The sequence below is a fragment of the Acanthaster planci genome, linkage group LG01 (assembly GCF_054643075.1).
Source record: "Acanthaster planci isolate LZ-2023a linkage group LG01, COTS_SCS, whole genome shotgun sequence".
Lineage (NCBI taxonomy): Eukaryota > Metazoa > Echinodermata > Asteroidea > Valvatida > Acanthasteridae > Acanthaster > Acanthaster planci.
In genome coordinates, this window is record NC_141777.1 from 24,015,563 (window position 1) to 24,040,103 (window position 24,541).

The 24,541-nt window shown below is 41.5% G+C and overlaps 2 protein-coding genes across 7 annotated transcripts in view; one reads left to right on the top strand and one right to left on the bottom strand.

Moving 5' to 3' along the window:
* On the top strand, positions 1-22,625 carry LOC110978342 (uncharacterized). Of its 5 annotated transcripts, none has more exons than XM_087134159.1 (19): positions 1-173; positions 1,799-1,912; positions 3,102-3,164; positions 3,575-3,668; positions 4,354-4,433; positions 5,207-5,307; positions 6,928-7,072; positions 7,714-7,796; positions 8,397-8,479; positions 9,768-9,995; positions 10,895-11,087; positions 11,844-12,060; positions 12,712-13,088; positions 13,575-13,674; positions 14,110-14,788; positions 14,954-15,016; positions 15,169-16,785; positions 17,340-17,486; positions 18,769-22,625. In XM_087134159.1, the coding sequence occupies exons 1-19, from the start codon at positions 171-173 to the stop codon at positions 18,846-18,848; spliced, it is 4,467 nt and encodes a 1,488-aa protein (XP_086990285.1). In that variant the 5' UTR covers positions 1-170; the 3' UTR covers positions 18,849-22,625. The 5 variants fall into 5 exon arrangements, with proteins under 5 accessions (XP_086990285.1, XP_086990293.1, XP_086990299.1 ...); XM_087134167.1 differs by having other exon boundaries at positions 18,772-22,625; XM_087134173.1 differs by having other exon boundaries at positions 18,775-22,625.
* Positions 21,683-24,541, bottom strand: part of LOC147800573 (RNA-binding protein 34-like) — a 12,677-nt gene continuing 9,818 nt past the window's right edge. For both annotated transcript variants that reach the window (XM_087134197.1, XM_087134202.1), the window contains exons 9-10: positions 24,319-24,412; positions 21,683-23,665 (exon numbers count right to left, since the gene is read on the bottom strand). In XM_087134197.1, the coding sequence (XP_086990323.1) occupies positions 23,433-23,665; positions 24,319-24,412 (327 nt within the window). In that variant the 3' untranslated portion in view covers positions 21,683-23,432. The remainder of the gene's footprint in view (positions 23,666-24,318; positions 24,413-24,541) is intronic.

Sequence of the window (24,541 nt, forward strand, 5' to 3'; positions counted from 1 at the left end):
CACGTATTTTAGCCGTACCGCTTGCACTACCAGCTGTAGTCTTTGGGACCTGCGTCCAAAATGTTTCCTGATTTTGCGCCGTAAATTCCTATAATTGGATTGATAAGAAGAGGCGGTTACGTAAAGTTTCCTGTCTGTAACTGTGGTTAGAAGTCCTTTGAAATCAAAATATGGTAAGGTCATATTCTTAGCATAAAAGAAGGTTAAAAACGTTCAAAAAAGCATTAGGGGTCTAACCATCACCATTTTCATTTTGTTTCAAGTTGTCAGTAACGTTAACGCGAATTTGCGCATTTTGCCGCAACGTGACAAAAGATGTTGCAGTCGCTCTGAAGTTAATTGATCATGTTAATATAAGGAAGTATGTATGACGAACGAAGAGGATTGTGTGCAGTGTTGCCAGTTTTTATATGAAAGCAGCCGTCTTTTTGCAAACATTTCAGCATGTCAGAAGCATGATGATCATGTGGGGAGTCAGAAACTGAATCATGTAATTTTTAATGTAACTTGTCATGCTTGTTTGATACTGCGATAGGCCTACGTACATGTACGAAAAAGATTTGAATGGTACTTAATTGGTAGGCCTGATAAAATTGTGGAGTATGTTGCATTACACTGGCAGTGGTAAAGTGTAAGAAGAAACATCAAGATACCACATTCTTCTTGTATAAGATATCATGAAGATTTCACTTAACCAATGTCATGTAACATACACATCACATTTATACATGTATTTAAAAAGAAGCCTGTGACTTATTAGTACTCGCCCATGTCAGCTTTGTGCGCAACCTACAGAGTTGCAGATGAACACGACCAAATTCATTAGCACACTGAATTTTTTTCAGGAGTAGGCCTAAGTGTAAAATACAGGGTGACACGATTCTGTGGAGGTCTCCCTACATTTATTGGGAGGTGGAAGAGTCACAGATTTTACCTGAAATAAAGTATTGAGAGGCTTGGTAGCACGGAGATAAGGTCGTGGTTCTGGATCTAAACCTCTGAACAGGACAGGAAAAGGGAAAAGATCCCACCAGGGCTAGACTACTGGACTACCTTCATGTAGTTGTATCCTTGGCCCCACACTTACATGTACGGTACATCAAAAAACATTAAAAAATGGACAGGCCCCAGCTTTCGTAAAAACATTTACGTTAAGTCCCATATTTCATGAAAGGAATATGGTAATCTTAAAGAACAGTCGTAAACAGCAATGCACATACATGTACATGTATTCCTTGGGGTTGAATATGAAACCATTGCCACAATCTGACAGTGATACGGAACTCGATGCAAATACTCGTGAGTTTTCTCACTGTGTGTGTACGTACGGCTTCATCACCCATAACTGTTTGACATGAATTGGCTGAAAAGACAAGTCGTAGGATCTATGTGTGTATTGTCTGGCTCTGGGCCAAAAGATGCCGACAGTACTGCCTATTCAATGATCGGAAGTGAATTGGTGTAGTAATCAGATGGTACATGTAGCATTGAGACAACAAAAAGGAGACCAGAATTTCACGAAAAGGAAAACTCTGGGAATTGCAGTTCTGGAGATGACTGCTTGACGGAGTAAAGCCATGTAAAAATGTGGGGCTTATTGTGAACGTCTCCATGAAGCATGAGTCTGTCTAGTTTTGGGTTTTTTTTACTTGTACTGGTAGGTGTAGAGCCAATGATATGGAGGTAGTCCAGTAGACTGGCTCTACTATGGGGCTACATTGGACTTGATTTTCCCTTTCAAACCTGCCAAGGGTACCATGTTTGTTATCCAATAGTTTCCTTTCTCTCCTCAAAACAGGCAGGCGGAGAGGAACCAGCCTTCCTCCCAGTCGGCACTGACGTCAGCGCCAAGTACAGAGGTGCTTTCTGTGAAGCTAAGGTGAAAATCATCAAGAAGTTGGTGAAGTGCAAGGTGAGTTGTGTGCGTTTGTCACCAGAGGCCATCCTCACGAGGCAGGTCACCAATTGCGCAAAACAGAAAATTCATGGCGAATGAAAAACCACAGCCAAAATGACACAAGATGTTTGTAATGTATGTTTTTGGTTCTACAACTCCCCAGGTGCTTATGTAAGAAAGCCTCCTCAGTCCTCCAAAAAGCAGCCATGTGCGTTTGAGCCAACGGCGGTGTCTTTATTCTTGCTTCAGTAAAAAGAATTACAAAACTGGGAGCAAATTTGTAGAGGCGCTCAGCAGAACCAGTTCTTTGTGGTGAACAAAAGTCAACAGAACCACTTTCAAACATTATTACATCACAAGTCATTTTTGCCTGTACCCTGTGTTTTGTTAAGTAAATAGTTTTTGCACTAAAAGCAACTTCTGTGCTCAAGCATCTCCATGAGGTGGGCCCTAGACATTTGAGGGAAGTTGATACATGTATGAAGTGATAAATGATTATGAGAGTGAAATTTTACAAATCATTCAGAGTACAGATATTCGGTTATTTGCAAAACGTTCCTTTCTCCCCGTCAACGCCATAGAGTTGGGTCCATAGTTAAGTGAAATGTATACATGTTCAACCGTGTGTGAACAGGAAAACATGTTCTAAATACTTCTACTATAGTAAGAATGGCAAATCCATTCACTGGTTTTCAGGAGACTGTGGAAATTTCTTTGTTATTGTATATAGCTGATATTTTCCTTCCCAGTGATTGCTTCAAATGGTAAAATTCCACACTCACAATGTTTTTGCATGTAACAGACAAGCATACCGTCCTAGTTTTGGATAGTTAAAAATTGAAAACCATACATCACAATACATACATACATACAAAAACATGACATACATTCAAACATAGTGCTTTATCATACAAGTGCAAAATAGCTTTCATTTTATTCAGAATTGTGTTGCGTCCAAAATGTTTTGTGTGGTGAAAATGTCCCTTTTTTTCAAATGGGCTTGTAGTGTGCAACATTCAAAAACTCAATCTTGAAGTTGGATTTATCTGTAAAATTGGATTGTTGGATTTATCTTTCTCGAAAGAAAGACATCAGTTATAGTCGATCATTTTACCACAGTATACAGGTTGTTTTCTCAGGATGTCGAATTCGGTTTCCATTAAAAAACATTACAAGCATAGTTGTAATGGTTGATATATTTCAGATCAACTTTACTGATGCTGCCAATGCAGTGGTTTCCGATGACTGCGTTAAGGGGAACCTCAAGGTGAGCATGCAGTGCCTTGTGAAACAAGGACTTGCTCATTTCATAAGATTTTATGCTATGTAAAGACAAGCGTTAGGTGAGTTCTGAGTTACTTCATTGCTCAAGTCTTGTCTTGTGGAGATGTACATGTAAATATCCATTCACAATTCTGTACTAAGAGCAGCAGAAAAGGAAATAGCGTTGTCCAGAAAGCATGTTCTATAAATACATGATGCATATAAATCAAGCAATATGATTTACTTGCGTCCTTGTGAATTTGAAAGAAATTTCACTAATTAGATATCTACCGTATACATGGCTTGAAGTGTTGATTTTTTAATTTATATAACCAAGAAACTCTGCTATTTCATTCTGGTCAAGTGATTTTTCTTTGTAACATATTTGAAACTGCTCACTTTTGCAATTGTTAGGTTGGAGCGATGGTTGAGGCCAAACATCCAGAGACAGACACCTGGATGAAGGGTGTTATCATGAAGCTGACTGATGCCAGTACATACACAGTGGGTAGGTCCTTCCAAACAGGGTTTGAACTTAAGACCTTAGTTATGCCGGAGCAGCTCATTACCAACTAAGGCATCCAGCCCCTTGCTGTTAGTTTGTCATTGTGTTCGGTCGTAGGGGCAGTAGTTAAAAGCAGTACAGTGTGTGCGTTTTTTGTGATTGGATTGTGCCAAAGGTTTGATATATTGGCCGCTCATGTTTTTACAAACCTGGGAAATTTGTGCATAAAGCTTTATTGCGGAGTTGGGCAGTGTGCTTAGTAATTACATGACATCCTGGCTAGAGCATTGATTCAAGGGTTCTGGTAGGAGTTATTTATTCTTATATGGAAAGTCAAGTGATTTACATGTAGTGTGCTTCAGCAGTTCTTCAAAAGGAAAGAGCCAGGTTTCCTTTTGTTTATGGCCTTAAAAATCTCCACCACGCGATTTCAAATTTTCTTAACATTTTTTCCTGAAACGGTACCATGTATGTTGCTAATTTTTTTTATCCCATAGAGCAAAGATTTTTCAACTACCAATAATTCTCACTACGGTCTTATGAGCACTTTTTGCTGTGCATTTTAAACAAAGATCCGCACTTGTTGATGGCGCTTGTAATTCATCTGTGCATACCACCCCCAAAAGCAGAGCCCTTCATCCAGTAAAGGACATGCTGAAAGCATTTTATTGATAATTTTCTTTCTCAGTTTTTGATGATGGAGATGAGAAGACTTTGAGGAGGACGTCGCTGTGTCTGCAAGGAGAGCGACACTTCAATGAGAGTGAGGTATGTAAAGCTCAAGAAAGTCATTCGGCTCTTCTGTTAATTTTTTTTTTGGCTGTTGAGTCTCACTGTGGTTCAAGTAATGTCTGTTACCTTGAATCAAATAGAATGAAGCTTACAGGTCCCATGTAGAAACCGCAATGTATCTATTTTGTGTGCTGTGTAACGGTTATGGTACCCCAAAAGGAATTTTCAAAGGTAAATTACTGAATTAAAGAAAACTTACCACTCACCTGTGAAAAACAGCACTACTGTCATCTTTCATCACCTTCAACAAGCTACAGCTTTGTTTGGATCCACTCTTCATGATTAAGGCTGTTCTTATTGCTCCTCCCATTCTACATTTTTCTCTTGGTCTAGCCAGCACATGCTGTCCAATGGTTTATGTTTTCTTTCTTCATCTTTTTATTTTTTCAATTTGGCTTAATTTGAACTACATTGTTAATTCATTTATCTAATAATCAGTCACACTTGTCAATGGTTCAATTTGTAAAAGATTTTCTGTTCCAGCGTTAATTTCTAACTATTGCTTCATCAACATTAAGGCTGTTTCTTCTGATTCATGTTTATGTTTATGATGTTCTAGGTTTCCTTCATTCCTGTATTATTTTTAGTTGTTGATATATAATGTTTGTAAGTAGAAGATTTCAGCTCAAACTGCCCATTCCATAATGCTGAGTCAAATTTGTGCATTGGCAAATCAGAGGACTGAAATCTAACGTACATGTGACACAGCAATTCCTATTTTCATCATCCCCTTTTATTGTGCCATTCAGACCTTGGACCACTTGCCTCTAACCGATCCTGAGAACTTTGGCACACCTGTCATGCGTGAAAGCCAAAGCAAGAAGAAGCGTCGGCTTAGCACCCGCTCACAGTAAGCTGGAAAAGACTATAAACAGAACTTTTAAGAAAATAAACATATTTGATCTGAGGTGTTCTGGGCTTTCAGCCTCGGGGCATTGCATGGGAGATTTGTTTGCTGGGAAAAAAGTCAGCCGAATACCGGTCACAGGCTGTATACATGGCGTGAAATTTCAACTGTTCTGCTTTGCAGAGCTTTGCCGTGCTTTTAAATCTGTATACATGACAATTTCTGCATTAAAAAAAAAACAGGCAATTTTTAACTTTTTGAAATGAATTTCTGAGTGATACTTGAGGTTGGAGTATTTGAAAAAGACATTTTACTGAGTGAAATCAAGAATTCCTTATATCACCAAAAATAATTTGAACAATAGATTTTGTCATGTATTCCTTCCTCTTAAACTTAACAAAATCTGGACAGGCACTTGCATCTAATGCATACTGATCTCTGATCCCATTTGCAAACAAAGAAAACCAGTGGCCACAACCATGCACATTACCTTTGCTGAAATAAGTCTTGACATTTTGGTTTTAAACCTTGAAGCACTAGTCTTTGTGAGTTCATTTGCAGAACAAACTAGAAAAATGTCAATGCTACATGTAATTGTTGATTTTGGGGTTAAACTGTATTTTGTCCCTGAGTTTTCAAGCGTAGATAATTTCCTTTGAAGAAGATATGTTATTAGCACACATACTTTTATTGATTTTTACAAATGTTATCATTGGCCTCAAGGCTTAACCAAATCAGATTCAGCTTTTCTGGGGGGGGGGGGAGAATTTGATAGGAGACACCGGTAGATTAACACTTTTTCTATATTGATAATTATTCGTAATCATGTTCATTACTTAAATTATACACATATTAATCATTGAAGTACGCATATTTTCTGCATATAGTCACTTTTTGCACAAATCTCCAAAGTACCCAATTGACTTGAAACTGAAACACAAACGTGATTTAAAATATGCATAAGATACCAGCATATGCAGTGATTGCTTTGATATTCTTTGGCCATTTGCATATTTTGTGCATGGAATTTGCATACATATCATAATCATGCATTGACTGTGTAGGCATCGTGTATTTCAGCAGTTTTATTCCTTTTTGTATTTTATTGGGTTTGTTTTCATACATTCTATTGCTCCTGCATCAGATATGACATTGATAATTAGAAAGAAAAGTTCACCTTGATAGAAAAAAGTTTGTATACCACCTTCTTTGTACGTATGCAAATGGAAACTTCAGTTGTTTTGATGACCTTAGGACCCCTAAGAGCCATGGAACATCAAAATGTTCTGTCTAGTTTTTGACAATTTGGTATCAAAAGTTGTGCAAGTTTGTCAGTAAAAGGTCATAGAAGGACAGTGTAATATTTGTAGCAGTTAGGGAGTGGTGGCATAAGTTCCACAGTGGGGGGTCAAATCGTCTGTATTGGGTCAAATCTTAATTACGTACATAAAGAACACATTACCACCATTACTGCTGCTCAAAGAGCTACATTATTTTTTATTCCTGCTCATCTGGTCCTTAAAGCATTCATTAAACCATCTCAGTTCTCTTGAGATGCTGCCGTTTCTTCAGCATTGCATAACCCCCCAAGCGATGCGGCTTTTCTTCCATTTGGTTGCTCAGTGCGGACGAGGAGGACGAGGAGGAAGACAGTGATGTTGAGCCCTCGCCCAAGACAGCCAGGAGAGAGGACAGGGAGGACAGCATTGGCAAGGTCATCGTTGTGGAGACCAATGACAAGCGCAAGAATGCCTGGTTCCCTGCACTGGTATGTCATCTTTCGGTATAACTCAGAGTTTTCTGGGTCATTCACGGCGATCCTGCGTGTGGCATCGCAGCTGTGTTAAATGGTGGTGTTGAACTAATGATTTACAATCACTATAATGTGATGCTAAACACATCAGTTGGCATATATTATCTACTTGACTATGGTACAACTTGATAGAATGTGGTTCAAAGGGTCCTTGGAAGTGTGTAGAAGTTGGGTATAAGGCATGTAACTTCACTGATTTCCTTGTCTTTTACTGGCTTAGTATGCTATCACAGGTTGACTGATGCTGTGTGACATTGCGTGTGGCATGTAATGTCCTCATATTTAGTTGAGTGTATCTTGTCACTGTAAACTGTCTCTACAATGCCACACATCTGCCACCATTCTGCCACTTTTCTACAGCCTGAGTTACAGTTTGTGCCGGGGTCCTTGTAGCAGATATCAATGGAACAAAAAGGAACAAATCTTAGGGAAACATGAAGCATGGCCTCCATTGCTGCTGTTAAATTCTAGCTTGTGTGCTAAAGTGGTACATACTTGTAGAAATAAGTAATGTCTTCTATTAATGTAAGTTTGTAAACCTTGTTAACATTTTGCATTCAAATTTAATTTCAATTTTTTAAATGTGTTTTATCAAGGTTGTAGACCCAACAAGTGCAAAAGATATTCAGCCCAAATCCAAGGATCATGTAGTAGCCAGGTCATTCAAGGACAACCGATAGTAAGTGACTTCCCTATTTTCCACATCACTTATTCGTCCGTTGAAGGTCATAATGCCTGTGCTTTCCTGACAGTTGTTATGTTAGGCACACTGCTTTGGGTGCTGTTTGGGTTTGGAGGGTCTGCATAGTTGGCCAGTGGGAGACTCCGAGACGCTTGGAGGCAGCAGACGTACTGGTCCTTCTTCACAGTACTGCACATGCTCAGAACACTGCACACATGCTCAGAACAATGCACACTTGCTCAGAACTGGTAAAAAAGGGCCAGTATGCTTGCCGTCACCAAGCGTCTCGAAGTCTCCCATTGGATCATTGCTCTGTGAGGGCCCAATCTGTTATTAAGTGAGACTTACCTGTAAGATAGCTTGCTTTCTAACCTCGCTTTTGAAGGGAAAATTAAGAGGAATCAAGGTAGTAGTAATTATGGCCCCCTAGGGCAAAGGATATGTAAGTCATGCAATATGTAGTGATTGGTCTTGTGGCCTGAGTAAGTCAGGTTATTTAAGTGAATCTGTGTTTCTCTTTCAGACTTGGTTTGTATTCTTTGTTGACCGAAACAGTACGGCTTGATTGTGTAATTTGGATGGGTCTTTTACTTACAGTTATAGCATTGACAAGCAGAATCGCCGAGCGTTTGCCTCCAAGGATCACAACTACAAGGGAGACTTAGCAACTCTGAAAACAGGTCGGCCAAGTTTTTCTTTTTTGATGAGAGGGTCGAGGAGGGGAACTGACACAGTACAGTTTGCAGTACAAACAAAACCAAAGATTATGTATCTGGGAATACCCTGTTCTGCAGCTCTAAGTTTTCTGGTTCTATAAACTTGCATCAATGCAGTGCCAAGGACCCATGGACAATTCCACACCAACTGTGACATGACTGCCAATGTTTCAAATTGACTTTACAATTTTTTTTCTCCACTATTGCTGGTTAGGGTACACCTCAATTTAATGAATCTGAGATGATATCACGGCAATTCCATATGGAAAGTTATTATTAATAAAATAATTCTTAACATCTGTTTTCTTTACATGTATATTTCCTGCACGTGTAACGTCTGTAACATAAAATGTAACCTCCATAACAGCTTTAACGTCGTCGTAACAGTCATAACGTCTGCAACAGTACTTTTTTCTAACTTTCAATTCATGCCCGGATAGAATGGACTCAGACCAACAGCAACAACATTTTGTATAAAAAGCTAAAGGAAACAGTTTCACAGAGTTTTACTTAAATATTCAAAGGTTATGTCTGTAAGACTCATTTCCCACCCTTGTGGCTAATTAATTGGTGCAGCTAAAACAAAGTTTTTTTAATTTGTTTAACATTTGAATAAAGGCTGCAAGTATGAAAGCAAATAAAGTGTTCTTTTTCCACCACAAGTTAATTTGTCTATCAATTTACACTTGGAAGGTGCATACAAACGTAACGTCCGTAATGATGGAATTGCCCCTATGGCTCAATATTCTATCTAGTTGACAACTGGCATCAATGATAAAGTGTTTTTTATGCCTCCAACTTGTGTGAATCTAGCTGGAGTATGAGCCTGACAGGCTGTATGCAGTGTGGTGTCCTAATTCAGTGCTATTGTTAGTCAACATTGTTTAACTCTACCCTCCCAGATCCTTGAGTATTGACCAGGAGGCTCTGGAGGAACTTGTAGGGTTGAGGAAGGTAGAGTCCAGCCATTACGACTGAACAACAGACTTAAATTTGCCCTATGGACACAGAGAATGTGGGATTAGGTTGGAGCACAGTGAAGGATTTTAGAGAAACGGGAAATGCTCCCACCTGAGGCAGCCTTGGGAATTTAGGGTTGCGCAGGGTACCACCTTGTCTGATACTGAGCTAATAGAAAGATTGCACTTGGCTTTTTTCCAATGGTTCCTTGCCAAGTTAAAGGAGCCATTACCAAATACCAGCTGCGAGGGGTCTGTGGTCGATGACAAGTTGCCTTATTTGTTGTTTGCAGCTGTGGAAAAGGCCGTCCACTTCGTAGAGACGGGCCAGCTCCCCAGCAACTGGGACCCAGACATGCTGAAGAGGAATCGCAAGGGGAAAGGGGGCAAGAGCGACAGAGACAAGGGGGATGCGGAGGAGGAGGAGGAAGAGGAGAGTGAAGATGACTCGGATGACGATGAGTATGATGAACAGAAGGATGCTTGGCTGGCATCACTTCACAAGTTCATGGAGGAGAGAAGTAAGCTGAATCTGTCCTCAGAATCACGGTTAATGCTTAAAGGGCCCTTCAGTTGACAATGTTAGTTTTGGACAATTTGTAGGAGTAGGAATGTAATGGTGAGTGAGACGGTCCAAAATACTTGGTTGTGGCCAGCAATAACCTGCACACCCATGGATCGTGATTTTCCGTGTAATAGAAACATTTCAACTGAAATGTAGACCGAGAAGCAGGTGGTGACTTTGGTACCGGCCGCAGTATCTGATGTGATTCGACCAGTTGACCTGGACGGGCTTGGACGTCGAGCTCTAGTGAGCAGAAAGTTATGGGTTCTAATCTCACCAAAGGAAGCTTGAAAAAAAAAATCCTTTCCAAAAAATGCTCAGAAAGCCCTGAGAATACAGAGCTTTATTAATTGTTGTTGGAGGGCAAACCAAGTATTGACTGGTGTTGATGCTGTCCATGGGCCTTGTGATTGTTTTTGACTCATCAATGGCTCTGTTGGAAACCTTCATTACTGTATTCTTTGACACAACGATATGCCACCACTATTCTGTATGGTGTGGAAATATTCTGCCCTTACATCACTTGTTACAGTTGAAACACCACAAATGCATCGCGCAATCTTGCTACAGTTGTGTGAAAGTTTGGTCATCTTTCAAGAGGTCTTGTTTTCAGAGTATTAAAAGAGAACAGTTCATAGATTCATTAACCTTAGCCAACTCATGCCAGTGGCAATATTTCAGGTGTTGTGCAATACTAATTATGAAAGTTATTCTTTTGTGCAATTGGAAGAATAATTTCATTTGATAACTAATGTTCCATTCCACCTGTCACCTCAAGAAATTGTTCCTACCTTTGCACTCATAAACATTCATAAATATTTATGCGTTCAATTTGTAATGCTTCGTGTATCCTAGGCACACCAATCAACAAGCCGCCCGTTTTGGGCTTCCGCGACCTGAACCTCTACAAGCTCTACAAGTTGGTCCAGGACTTTGGGGGTTGCCGCAAGGTGACCGACAAGCAGAAGTGGCGCCACATCGCCACCAAGATGGGCATCCCTGCTGTCACCACCTCCCAGCCCTACAACATCAAAGCCGCCTATAACAAGTAGGTCAAGGACAACTTACTGGCCGTTGTCGTCCATTTATACAGACCCTTCCAGTGAATTTGGCTCCTCTGCCTTCGTGTTTCACATACTGTGACAATAAACAAATCCAGTTTGCAGAACAAACTGTCGTTTGTGTTGATGTTGTAGAACACAGCCCAGCACAGTTTTGAAGAGGAAAATGTTAGCCCTTCATGTTTTAGTTGAAAACACAGCTGACTTTCACTTGACGCTGGCTGTACATTGCCATTTCCGTCATGCGGATCTCCCTGGTTTGTGACCAACAAGTTCAAAACTCTCTGTGTCAGTCAGTGGGTTTTCCCATCAATTTTTAGCAGTTGTGACGATGCATTTTAAGCCACGACCTTTGATTAGTCAATTGAATTAGTGTGTTTCAAATAGTTTGCAGGCTTACTTGCAGATGAGAATACTGAATCAATAAGTCTTCCATAGTAAACCACGTCACCAAAGTCAGTGTCACTGGGCTGGTTGTCACAGTGCCAAAATCAATCCAGTTTCATGATCTGTGAATTAAAATTGATCAGTTGCATACCTTTTCCATGTTATACATCGAGATGCCAGACAGTTTTCATGTTAACAAACGCGTGTGGTCTTTAGTTCCTATAAATTACAATTCTATTTGTCATGAGAACAAAACCTCTGATATTGAGACAGGTTCCAGCAGTCGAGCAACCCAGGTTTATAATACCGACTTCATTTATATGTATGTAATGACATTTCAACCTCTTTCCCACCAGATACCTATACGCGTTTGAAGAGTACAACCGCAAGCTGGGTCCCGGAATCTCGTTGCCCAGGACGCGACGCCGGTCCTCCTACAATGAACACTGGTCCATGCCATCTCTGCCTATCCTGACAAAGATCGAAAAGACCCCACCCCCATCCAAAAAGGCACAGGAGGAGTCGGAGAGCGAGGAGGAGCCATTGATCACATCACCCAGATCAAAGAAGAAGGTGAGATCTCTGCCCTACCTCCCTTTGTCCACCTCCTTTCTCCCACTATGGCCCTTTTCCAATACTCAACTTTGTCTCCGTCTCGGGCTTCTTTCCCAAAACCAATCCCCGATTGTGGGCCTGAAGCGTTTAATTACATTGGATTACTGTAATTTTTGGCTTTCTTGCATCTTGTTTTATGTTCTGTGGCACTATTAGACTGATTACTGAGCTAGTAAAAAAAAGTTGAATCCTGAGACGGAGCCAAAGTTGACTATTGGAAAACGGCCCATGCTCGCTACACCCATCCACCTCACCCCCAGACACCAAAACACACATTTATGTATGAGATGTCGACATGACGATCAAGGGCCACAGAGAAAATACCTGTGGTGCATGGTTCAAGTTTTCCTATCTTGCACTTGTATTTCAGACAGTCGGCATTAATGTTCTAGATGAACACTTAGGCTAAGACTGTTGTAAGGAATGGTCTCACAAATTTCATTACTGTTCACAAACTTGCAGATAATTTCAAGAGAGTGCTTTCAAGAAAGGTAACAGTGACGGAAAGCGCTTTTAAATTTCTTAAATTTTCTGTCACTTTCTGTGACACCGACTGTTATAAGCCTATTAAAACTTATTAATTAGTTGTTTTGTTTGCTTGTTTACCAGGGCAACAAGAAGTCCGAAAGCAAAACTGAAAAGGAAACGCCAGACAAGAAGGACGTCAAGACGAGAGAGAAGGAGCGCAAGGAGGAGGAGAAGAAACAGAAGGAGAAGGAAAGGTTAGAGAAGGAGAAGCGGGAAAAGGCCGAGGAGGAAAAGAAGGAAAAGATCCGGCAGGAGAAGGAGAAGAAGGACAAGGAGAAAGCCGCCAAGGAGAAGAAGGACGGCAAGAAGGAAGACAAGGAGGCAGAGCAGCAGAGACAGAGACGGCTCAAGGAGAAAGAGAAGGACGCCAAGAGGCGGCGGGACCCACGGACACTGGAGGGACCCAGTGGCGACAAGGAAGAGGACGATGACTCAGGAAATGACACGCCTGCGCAAAAGTAGGTGACTGGAGGCAGATCCTTCCAAACCCGCTGCGAGGTTTGAAGAGATTTTGCAAGGTTAAGAAAAGTACAGCCCAGCTTGTACTGCTTTATGTAGGACCCTTGACAGAAGGGGCTGCTTGGATCTTGCAAAATACACAATTTACAAGAACTGGGGAAAGTTTTCAGAACTCCATGACTAAAGACAGTTTCTTCCTTTTTAATGACATTTTGAATTGATAATCTGCAATTCTCTGGGATATTATTTATAAAAAAGTTCACAATATTGTGATTTACAAAACAGCCACATTTATCTCAGTTTAATGAGAGTTCACATTGATATCAACTTTCCTGGGAAATAACAGTATTCACATAAGTCACAGGGAATAGGAATGGACTGGAAAAGCTTTTCTGACAATACCAGCACACCAATGAGAAGCACTACAAGTAGTCACTTGGCTGTTAAGACTGACCGTCCCATAATTTTTCTGTTCACGCTTTCAGACAAGACCCTGACCCTTCGATCCAGGCTGACTTTGAGATTGGGGAGAAGATCAAAGTACAGTATGGCCGAGGCAGAACGCAGAAGATATACGAGGCAAAGGTATGAACACCTGCATCTCTAAGGAGCTCAGCTCAAATAGCCTAACATTTCTAAGTCGTGATTATTGTACTTCAAAAATGTATTTACAAATAAGCAATATCATTCAGTGAATACTTTTTGGTATTGAGGGATCTTCCCTGTGATGAGTTTTGCTCCAATTGCATAATACCTCCATGCCGTGATTATTTATACTTCAAGAATGTATTTGCACAGGAACAAAGTGTGTAGTGAATGATTTGGAGTGTGGTAGCTTCTACTTTTCCAGTAAGATGTGACCTGTTTGTCATAGCTGCACCATTACAGGCTGATGTAAATGATTTACAATTAAACAAACTGATCAGTATTTTTACCCTCAAAAAGTACCAGAGCGTCCAACATGATTGCAGTTGAGAAATGTCTGACAGACCCTGACCATCTTTTATGTGTTGTCTACAGATTGTCGATTATGAAATTGAGGACGGACGTGTGGTGTACACTATTCATTACATGGGCTGGAATGTCCGCTTTGATGAGGTCATCACGGCTGACCGCATCCTGGGATGGGCCGAGAAGAAACGAGAGAGGCAACAGAAGGAGCGGGAGAAGGAGCGGAAGGAGAAAGAGATGGAAGCTGAGCGGGAACGCAAGGAGAAAGAGGAGAGGGAAAAGGCCAGACGGGAGCACGAAAAGGCCCAGGAGAAGGAGCAGAGGGAAAGAGAGCGGAAAGAAAAGGAGAAAAAGGAAAGGGAAAAAAAGGAGAAAGAGGAGAAGGAGAGGGAGGAACGGGAAAGGGCGGAGCAGGAAGCGAAGCAGAAGAAGCTGGACAAGGAGCGGGAGAAGGAGAAAGAGCTGAGGAAGGCAGCAGAAGAGAAGGCAGAGAAAGAAAAGAGCCAGGGGAAGAGTTCGGGAAAGAGAGGCCGGCCCTCGGCATCCAAGACGCAAACACCCACTCCGGTGACCAGCTCCTCGGCCAACACTACCCTCACAGTTGCCACCGGGACCCCAACCAGGTCCACCTCCCCGCAGGAAGGCAGTGCCGGCAAGTCACCGGTTCTGAGCAGGTCTTATCCTACTCGCGCCAGGAGATCGGACAGGAAGAGCTTGTCAGAATCACCCTTTGCTTCTGGTCTTCCAGGTAGGTCATGTCCACACGAATAGTTTTGTTTGTGATGACTACTTAAACTCAGAAGTTTGCTTCTCCTCCAGAGATTTTAAGTTAAATAAAAATGTTCAGATTTGGAGAAAGTGTTCCCTCAGAGTGAATTACAAATGAATTTCTTGCATTTGCTTTTCCTTGCAGACAAACCTAGGCCAAGGAGAAGTTCTGGATACTCTGAAAGTATCTCTAGAAGCGAACGGGATAGTAAGTGTTGTAACATTTGTCAGGTTGTCATTTTTGTGCAGGTTTTTTTCCCATTCCTTTTCATCCTATCTCTGTAATCACCTTTGCGCAGGAAAGCATAACGTTAACGTAATATGAAGTATCTATCAACAATTCGTCAATTTTCTCTGCAGCTTCTGACAGTGAGACTGAGGAAGTGGAAGGAAGTAGTTCACAGGAGAGTGAATCCCTGCCCCCAGAAACCAAGCACAGCCCAGAGAGTGTCAACGAGGAAGAGAAGGTCAAGAAGGATTCCGAAGAGCCAGAGCCCCAGCCAGAAATTGCCCTGGAGAAGCTGAAGGAAGACAATCTGGACCTGAAGGAGACAAAGAAGGAGAAAGAAGACGAGGAGGTAGTTTCTAAGGAAGAGGCAGCTAAGAAGCCCAGAGATGCTGATGTGAGTGATTCTTCAGAGGAAAGAGTAAAGGAAGGAGAGAAAGAAGAGAAAGGAAAGGGGGATCGAGAGATGGAGCAAGAGAAGATGCAGGTTTTACCAGAGGAGAAGCCACCGGATCTGACACTACAAGATGAGCCTCCGGTAAAAGCAGAGGAAACCTCCAAGAAGAAAGAGAAGAAGGAGAGGAAAGACTCAAAGAAGGAAGGTAAGAGCAAGTCCAAGAAGGAGAGCAAAGCCAAGAAGGAGCAGTCTCGTCAGAGCTCAGGGGATGCCAAGAAAGAGACCAAAGGGAGGAAAGAGTCGGGAAAGAAGTCGCAGGCAAAAGCCGAAGCTGCCAAGGAGAAGGAGCAAGAGAAGGACAGGAAGGAGCAGCAGGAGGTAGTCCAGGAGAAGGCAGTGACTGTCAAGCCCGAGGTGGAAGAAGACAGCAAGAAGAGGAAGGGAAGGAAGCGTTCCAGTCGCAAGAGTCTTGAGGGCAAGGTGAAAGTAAAAGAGGAGGGGGACAAGGATGAAACTCCTGCTGAACCCCCAGAAAAGAAGAGGAAAGAATCCGACACGAAGCACAGTAAGAAAGCAGAGGCTGTCAAATCTGACAGCAAACAAGAAGCAAGTTCCAAGGATAAGTCGATGGACTCTGAGAATGTTGAGAAATTCCCAGCCACCTCTGAGCCGAGCAGCAGCAGCTCTGTTCCATTGAAGCCAGCTTTTAATTGTAAGGGCAAACTTCTGCTGTCCACCCCACCAACTTCACCAGAGAACTCCCCTGCTGCGCCGTCCTCGCCAGCGGGCCACGATGTCACCAAGGGCCTCCACCCAGAAGCAGACGACGAGCACATCAGTAGCAAGTCCGACAGTGATGCCCTTATTGAGGTGAGTAGCCTCGGGGAGTCCAGCCAAGCGGTCCGACGGCATTCCCCCAATCTTGATGCCAGCAGTTCCAGCAGTGGTGCTGAGGTCGGCGTGGGCCACGGCCCTGCCATGTCAGCAGCTGCAGACACAAGAACTGTAAAGATCGATTCAGCAGCAGACACTGCATCTCCCAAGAAGCGAAAACGGCACACCTCCGAGTCAGAGAATACGCACAAGCGGTCTCGCAAGCGCAGCCGACGTCAGTCCTCGATCTCCGCTTCGGTCGCTGAACGGCGTAGGTCGTCCACCAGGGACCAACCCCGCAACAGCAGCAGCGACACAGATGAAACCCAGTCAGACGCAAAACATCACCACACTAGCCACAGAGCAGAGAGACGAGACCCGGAGAAGAGGTCAACGGAAACACTTCCGAAGGTCAGCAGTAGTGGCGGCACCAGCAAGGTAGAAGGGCCACCTATAGAACGCAAGTGGAACTTCTTAATAGGTGTGTATATCTCTCTCTTAGTCAGTATCCATGTACATCTACATGTTCCAGACATAGATTCATAGGGTACTAGATGCATCTGTTGACAGTGTTCATGTTGTTCTATACATGTGGCTATGTTAAAAGAGTAAAGTAACCAGTAAGTCCTCAAAACGAATTACCATTATCTCCAGAATAAGCAATGTTTACATTCATTTTTTTCAGCTTTTCAAAAATTTTTCTAACGATCATTCCAACCACGTCAAGAATGTAAATTTTAAGGTTGATCTCGCTGTGTAGTTTACAGCCCCCTTTTGTGTCTGTATTAAAGCCTATATGCTGTGGAGTGCATGTTAGCATTTCAGACTGCTGTGATAACTCACTTGTTATCCTGTTGCTGTGTGCACAGTTTGTACCATTCGTGTAGTTTGGTTGACAGTGTGGAATGGATGCTGGCGGCACTGATACAGAGACACCTGTTGTCCTTCTAAAGTGTGTCATGGTAGAAGTCTGTACTTCATCAGATGGTTCTCTAGACACTCTGTATAATTTCTTGTGGTATTTCTAATGCGTAGATGTGAGCCACATCAAAGATCCCGAGGAGAGGATAGCACTGATCCAGAGGCAGTTGAACGAGCTCCGTAAGATCTACATGCAACTCAAGCAAGAGGTGGCCACCATCGACCGACGGAGGAAAAAATTCCGACGAAAAGAAAGGGAAGGTGAGTCAGGTCACTAAAAGGTGTACACACAACACTTTCAATAGCGCCTAAATCATTAATGCGACCAAATTTTTGCTAATGCGATCATATTTTCACCTTACAGTCGCCATTTGGGACTTAAGATTGCTTAAAAAATGCATTCAAAATGTACTTGAACACTTTTGATATTTGAGTATGCTTAAAATCAAAAAGCAATGATTATGTACTCCAAATTCGTTCCAGAAAAGTAGAAATAGCAGCGCAAAACGCTTCGTGAATTAAAAGCTTACCGTGTGTGTTGTACATGTACATATACAATACTGTACATGTGTCCCAATCAAACGCACTTGTTGGCTGGTTTCCTTTCTAAAGATACGTTGTTAATGCACTCTATACGGACACCAGGGCCATTTTGCAAACCACGTAACTGAAGCCTGAAACGGAGTTCATGCCGGAATTAAAGGGTGTCGCTGTGATTGAGAGTGTTGGAAATATCATGCAGCAGGGTGTCGCCCGACATGCTGAAACTACGGACTTTTGAATGTCCATAGCTGAACCCCTCAGAGTGAACCCTGATTTCGTGGATTGACTTCATCGGCGCTCTTATACATACATGCAAGTTATGTGGGGCACGTACACATGTATGCCGCACCGCGCCGGGTCATGATTCTGCGGCATGGATGGACGATGTACATGTAAACATAGGGTATTTATAGTATATGTGTGTACGTACATGTATGGTCATGAATATTCAGCGCACATGATTACTAAACTTTCATTAAAGTGCTGGTGTCCCATTAAGAGCCAATGGCTACCAAACAAATTTTTTTATGTTTAAAGGGTTATCTACGTGGGAAGTGGAAGTGGCCCTGTGAGACTTACTCATGAAAGCAAGTGAAGAATACTGTACCTTCACGTTCTGGTTCATGCTTGTGTTTGAGAAGTTTTCAACAGAATGAGCACAAACTGCCACAACCCTTGAAAGGAAAGCATGTGCGTGGGAGTGCACAAAGAATGGGGTGCTCAGTAGGTGTTTGCCAGTAACATTCATGTCCGTATTTTTTACTACCAGGGGCAAAATGACAGTCAGAATCAGTTACATATGTCAAGCTTTGTTCGAGTCAAGTCCAAGTCCCAAGTATCAGGAGTATGTCCAAGCAGGTCCAAAAACTGGAATATCTGCCCAAGCCTCAACGTTAACTTGATCCTTTGACGTAAGCCCAGATTGGATGTAAATGGCAGACCTGACATCTTATCATTTATGAGGTTTTTTTTTTTTTTTGGCTCTTATTTCTTTGTACAGCAGCAGCAGCAGCAGCAGCAGCAGCAGCTCTGGCTGCACAGAAACATGCTTCTGAAAAGAAGGCAGCGGACAGCACGTAGACGTCAATTCCATTTTTTCCGTTTCCCCCCCTTAACTTTTTAACTACACTTATCTCTTTGTAAAATAATCCCTCGTGCCAAAAACTGGTCACAGATTTCTTATTTATGTCTCTCCTTTTATTGCCAAGAGAATAATTGTCTTCTGGATACCGGAGTAGATTGAGAGAGATTTTTTTTATGAGGGGAAAACTCTGAATGGAATTAAAGCATTCGCAATAATCACCGAAAGCTGTTTTTGCATATTTGTGTATATCAGATGGAGTATTGTAGTTTTATCATTGCATATTGTGTCGATGAGACAAAGCCTTGATGAAACGTTGACACCAACATTTTTTAACAAAACCAATACACAGTTAGTGATGGCATTTTGGTTTAACACAGGTATGTGGGTTGAGGTTCACTGTATGCAGGCCCTCAATCATTATCACTGGATTTCTATTTCCTGGACATCAAACATTTGGACAAGGGTAGAAATTGATATCCACAAAATGTAGTTTTTTGACCGTGTGATGCGCTGGATGCCTAAGTGTTGAAGGGGACTGTTTTTTAAGTCTGGAGGGGAAAATCATTATTGGGAGTTTCAAGAGTGCCGAGGAACAATTTAGGATACGCTGCGGTGCTTGACCTCGCTATCCCATTTGTACATAGTCTTTGGTTTGTCCTTGGTTTTTCTGTGCAAGTATCCAGCATCTAAATGTAGCTGGTGTTGCCTGTACGCGGAAGCTAGAGATTGCTGCATCACATCATAGTTTACTAAGAATCCAGTACGTGTAATGGCGAAGGCACGGCTGTGTCCAACTAACGCTGGACGCCAGAGACGTGTTTAAATAGTGTATCTCAGATAAGCATGGGTATTGTCATATCAGGAAGTTGATGAATCAGCTCAGGAATACTCTTTGAAAAATTCACAAATGGAGGTTTTGCAGTTTAAACGCTGACAAGCAGGGGATGGAATAAATGGGCTGAAGGGGATAGCAAAAGTTTGCAGGAATGGGGGGAGGCACTTCCATCACATTAACCCTAACCCCCTAGGGTGTATGTAAAATCATATTGAAATTAGAGGATTTGGGACTGTTAGGGTTACGAAAATAGGTTTTGAAGGTTACTGTTCCTGAAGTTCACTCCAGTTGAAATTGGTAACGTGCAAATCATGGAAAGTGTGCATTATTTTGTAAGTGTGGACCCCGATGAACTAGAGTGCACATCTGGAGTTTCTCACAATAGATAAACATGGTAGCCCCCAGTTTGCTTCGTGGTGCAGACAAGTGTTAAAAAAAAATTGCTTGGTCCTACATGAAATCCATTGTGGCTACCTGTACTGTTTAACGTGTTTGCATCCAGACACGTTACACCTCAGTTTTCTGAGTAAGGAAGTATTCATCTTCAACAGCAAAGCCCAGTTATTCACACTCTTGACATCATCTTTTTTCTTGTTTTTTGGGGGGTGGGAGGGAAGATCAAGTTGTGTGATTTGAATTTTGTTTGATAAATTTCATGAGTGGACAAAGAGACAGGACTGCATGTGTTTAAAAACAGAGTACCGACAGTGTGCTGCAAACAGTTGTCTTTTGACCTAGTCTGGAGGTGCGTTTTTCATATGCTGGAGAGAAAAGAAAATGCACAACTTGTTCATTAGGCAGCAACCGTGATTGAGCATTGTCAACAGCCAGTGGTGCGGTTGATGAATACATGTACATGTCAGAAATTGTCGCAGCTGGAGTTACAGTTAATGTAAGGCAATATTCAAATTCCAGTAGTTGTGGTATTGCACACTCTATGAAAGGTGTTTAGATGCCACAAAACCAGGAACCTGCTTTGATGGCACACTTCGGGTTTCTGTGCACAAGGTACCAGGTTCGAGCTCAGCGTCAATTTATTTGGGGGGTTACCATTTTCTGTTTTGTTTGTTTGTTTGTTTTTTTTTAATTGAATCCCATGTTTACTCTGCATAGATATTCCTTTCCCTTTTGGGGATATATTCATAGCCATGGAAGATTCTTTATAAGGGAAATAATGGCCAAGGGCCTGTTGGCTTCTTATGGATCCAGATCTCAAGCAGTAATCCGTCATTGGTACACTGAGAGTAGAACCTGTCTCCAGACCGTTGCTGGGGAGTTAGGACTACTGATTGAGATCCAGATCTGTATGAGACAAACAGGCCCCAAGAGCCGTTCTTCACAGACTGGTCTGGTTCCTGTTTCCAGTACTGCAGAGTGTTGGAGTAGAAGTAGCCAGCAACCTATCTGAAGTGCTGTAAGTGTATTCACTGCATTAATAGAAAGATGAAAAATTACTTTTGGAAGCATGGCAACGCCCCGTTTTTCTCCATCAGGATTTTAGAAAGCTGCACCCCAAGTGCAGAAAATTTGCAGTTGCAACAATTTTCTATGGGCAGGCGAGTATTCACAACCCCTCTCCCAAAACGGCAAAGCTTTACTCAGCTTTGCAGAAATGCCCTGTTTAAAATATGTATGTTTGTTTCAAGTGAATCATTGAAATCATTCCAAAAGTAACTGGTGCATGTGATTTCAGTCCACCACAAAATGAACTGGCATTTTTTGGTGAAACACCATGAATTGTTACATTTCCTTTTTGTAGCAATGTAATTGCAAGAAGTACGTCCTCTTGACCGTCCATATCTGAATCTTGCTTCCATTTCTTTGCCAACTTACATTAACTGTCTTCAAGTTTTCGGAAAGACATGGTCAAGAGTCTATTTTAATTGGAAAAAAAAATCTTTTGAAACAAAACTTTCTGAGAAAGGGTATTAAAGGATATCGTTTTTATCGAGAAGTAAAAATACTGGTGTAAAAGAAGGGAAGACAGAAATGAAATAGTCATGAAATTGTGTACATATGGTTTTTATTTAAGTGACTTTTACACACTGGTTGGAAGCCACCTTTGAGAAAAATTTTCAAGGTTGTTTGTGTCAGTATCATTCATAAGTGTGTACAGTATTTGACATTTTAACTGCCTTGTTTAGTGATAAACTACTAATATCATCTGGACAGAAGTTTGCATGTACAAGTAGAGTAGTAGGAAGTCAATGGAACGTTTCCATCACTATTGTGACCACGGTGCCAACAAATATTAGTTTGTCAAGAACTTGCTCAATGTAACAATGAATCCTGTGTAAGGATGAAGCTATGAGTTCTCCTTTGGTTCATTGGGATGCCCTGTAGGAATTGGAATGACACTCACAATCTTGGTTGGTGGTTGATTTACATTTCGTGATCAAGAAAGGATACCAGAATTGAGACAAAGATTTCTTTTTCTTAATGTAGAATGAGAGATTTCACTCTGATTTTGGAAAATTTCACTTATTGGTTGAGGGTCCAAGTAGATAAATGTAACTTGACACAAGCACACGAAAAATATCAAATTAATTAAAAAGTCAACCATTTAGTCCCAAAACACTACCTGTGCTGCATTAGGCCCACCTAAAACCATCTTTTCAGTTGAATACATATTAACTACTTCCTGGTTATTTCATAATGAATCAAGGGTTTTCCTTGGAATGGAATGTGGAGGTACAAGCATTAGTTAAATTTGAGAATAGTCACAGTTTAAGAATAAAACAAAGGATGTCTTTTCATTAAAGAAAATGTGTGCATTTTGATGTAGGTTTTATAGTTAGTAAGTGTAGTTGTGGTTCCATTCCGAACTGTAAAAAGTTTACAGACAAAATCATGACGGGGCATTTTCTGATTATTTAGAATGTGTTGTATACTTTTTCTGGTAAATAAAAGAAGCATCTTGCCTTGACTGATAAAAAAATGGCTGTCAGGTTTCCACTCCATTTTTTCTCTTCAAAATCAGGGTTTGGTGAAGATACACATGGCTACCAGTACTAAAACAGTTGTGGCTATGGTAACCTGCGCGCTCATAACTGACGACATACATAAGACGGAAAAAAACAATTTTGATAATATTTTCAAGCAAATGTAAAAAGTAGGGGTGTGATTTCTCAGGGTTTCCACATTTCACGATTTTGGGCTCCCGATTTCTTGTGTTTTTTAAGAGACTTTAAATAGAATAATGCCCTTTTTTACACTTAATGAGAAAAACAAACAATGCAAAGGGATAATTTATATGCTACGATGAAACAAAAAATGCTCACGGTTTATTCACATCACAGCCGTACAGGAGAGAATGCATGCCCTAGCCAGTAAAAGCCTTTCAAAGTTGGCATTTTATTGTCGCTACAACCCCTATGCAGCATTGTCTTTACCCTCTGTCTTACCCTTGAAAATAGATTTACAAGTGGTGTTTTCATGCATGAACGTTATTTTAGTGTTACAGTTCTGTTGCACCATTAGAGGGAAGATTTAGACTGAGCCTGGATGAATTCAATAAAAAGCAATTTCTTTTGTAGACTGGCTTCACTGTGTGGTACACAAATACACAAAATTGTTTCTTTAGCTCTTGCAAAAGAATCTTTCATTAAGACGAAATAGTGAATGAGTATGGAAAAATGCAGACATTACATGTAAATCTGGAAATAGACTTTTGAGGGACTACATAGAACCATCACCGACTGAGCAGACAGTTCTACTTATTCTGGCTGGATGCATATCGTCTCCATCATTTTCTGGCTTTTTTCCTTCTGCCTTTCATCAGCTTCTCGTGCCTGGTGCCTGTTCTTGATTTCTTCATTGGACCCTTGCCCTTTGTCCTTATCTGCCCTGACTTGGACCTCCGGGGTGTTCCCTGTTTCTTCTTGATCCGAGCTGGCGTGGCCCGACCTTTAACGCCGCCATTTCTCTTGGATTGTATAGCCTCTTTCATCTGTAGCCTTTTCATGGCATTAACAGCACTGTTCATCGCTGTTAAAGGAAACTTTTGTAAATGGCTAAAAATGTTTGAACTATTATCTACAATCTACAGGGGTTTAACGGTGTTTATTGTGATACAAAACAACTGTGAGAAGAGACTCTTCAGTGCCCAATACATGTACACCACTTGAACAAACAGGTGCACATGTATCCATTTCCTGCATGCTGGCTGGTAAAGCAGTTGTAGTCAAATGTCTTGCTCATGAACAGCACTTAATGACAATGCCACTGTACCTTAACCAAAGGGCTTCATCATAAGGACACATGCTTTTTCCTGAAATACAGGTTTTTATATACACGTAGCCTTGTCCTCACAGAACGAATGGGCTCCCTCAGCTGAGCACAAGCATTTTGGCTGTAATTTACATGCTTTGTACATAGCCATGGCAAACTTTTGAATGCAGTCAGTAAAACATCTGGGAGAGACTCTCAATCTCAGTAGAGGAAAAAGTGTAGATTATTACTCACTGGATTTAACTTGCAGAGAGACCAGACCAAATATAAAGGGTGTATATTCAATTTCAGCTTCTGACAATGTTTGCCTCTAATTCCTCATGATGACAATAGGTATGACATACTATTTCTCTTGAACACACCCACTCCCCCCTCTCATGCTCCAGTGTCTACAAAGGATATCTGTTTTTTCTTGGTTGCTCTCTGGACACGTATGTCACGCCCTGCCATCCGGCTCCCATTCAGCTTGAGTGCAAATTCAACCGACACTTCCTCCTGGGGTCAGAAATGGACATCAAAGACATTGCAACACACCTCTCTTGCTGGTTCCTTGTTCTGGTCATGTGGGGTTCATCAAAGTAGGCTAGTGCATGAAATTTGCAACTTTGCATGTGCATAAACTGG

Bases quoted from the DNA above. Each gene is read 5' to 3' on its own strand.
- LOC110978342 (XM_087134159.1), top strand. The intron at 3,669-4,353 runs GTAGGTCCTTCC...TTTCTTTCTCAG, and splicing joins TGCCAGTACATACACAGTGG to TTTTTGATGATGGAGATGAG. The intron at 17,487-18,768 runs GTGAGTCAGGTC...TTCTTTGTACAG, and splicing joins CCGACGAAAAGAAAGGGAAG to CAGCAGCAGCAGCAGCAGCA.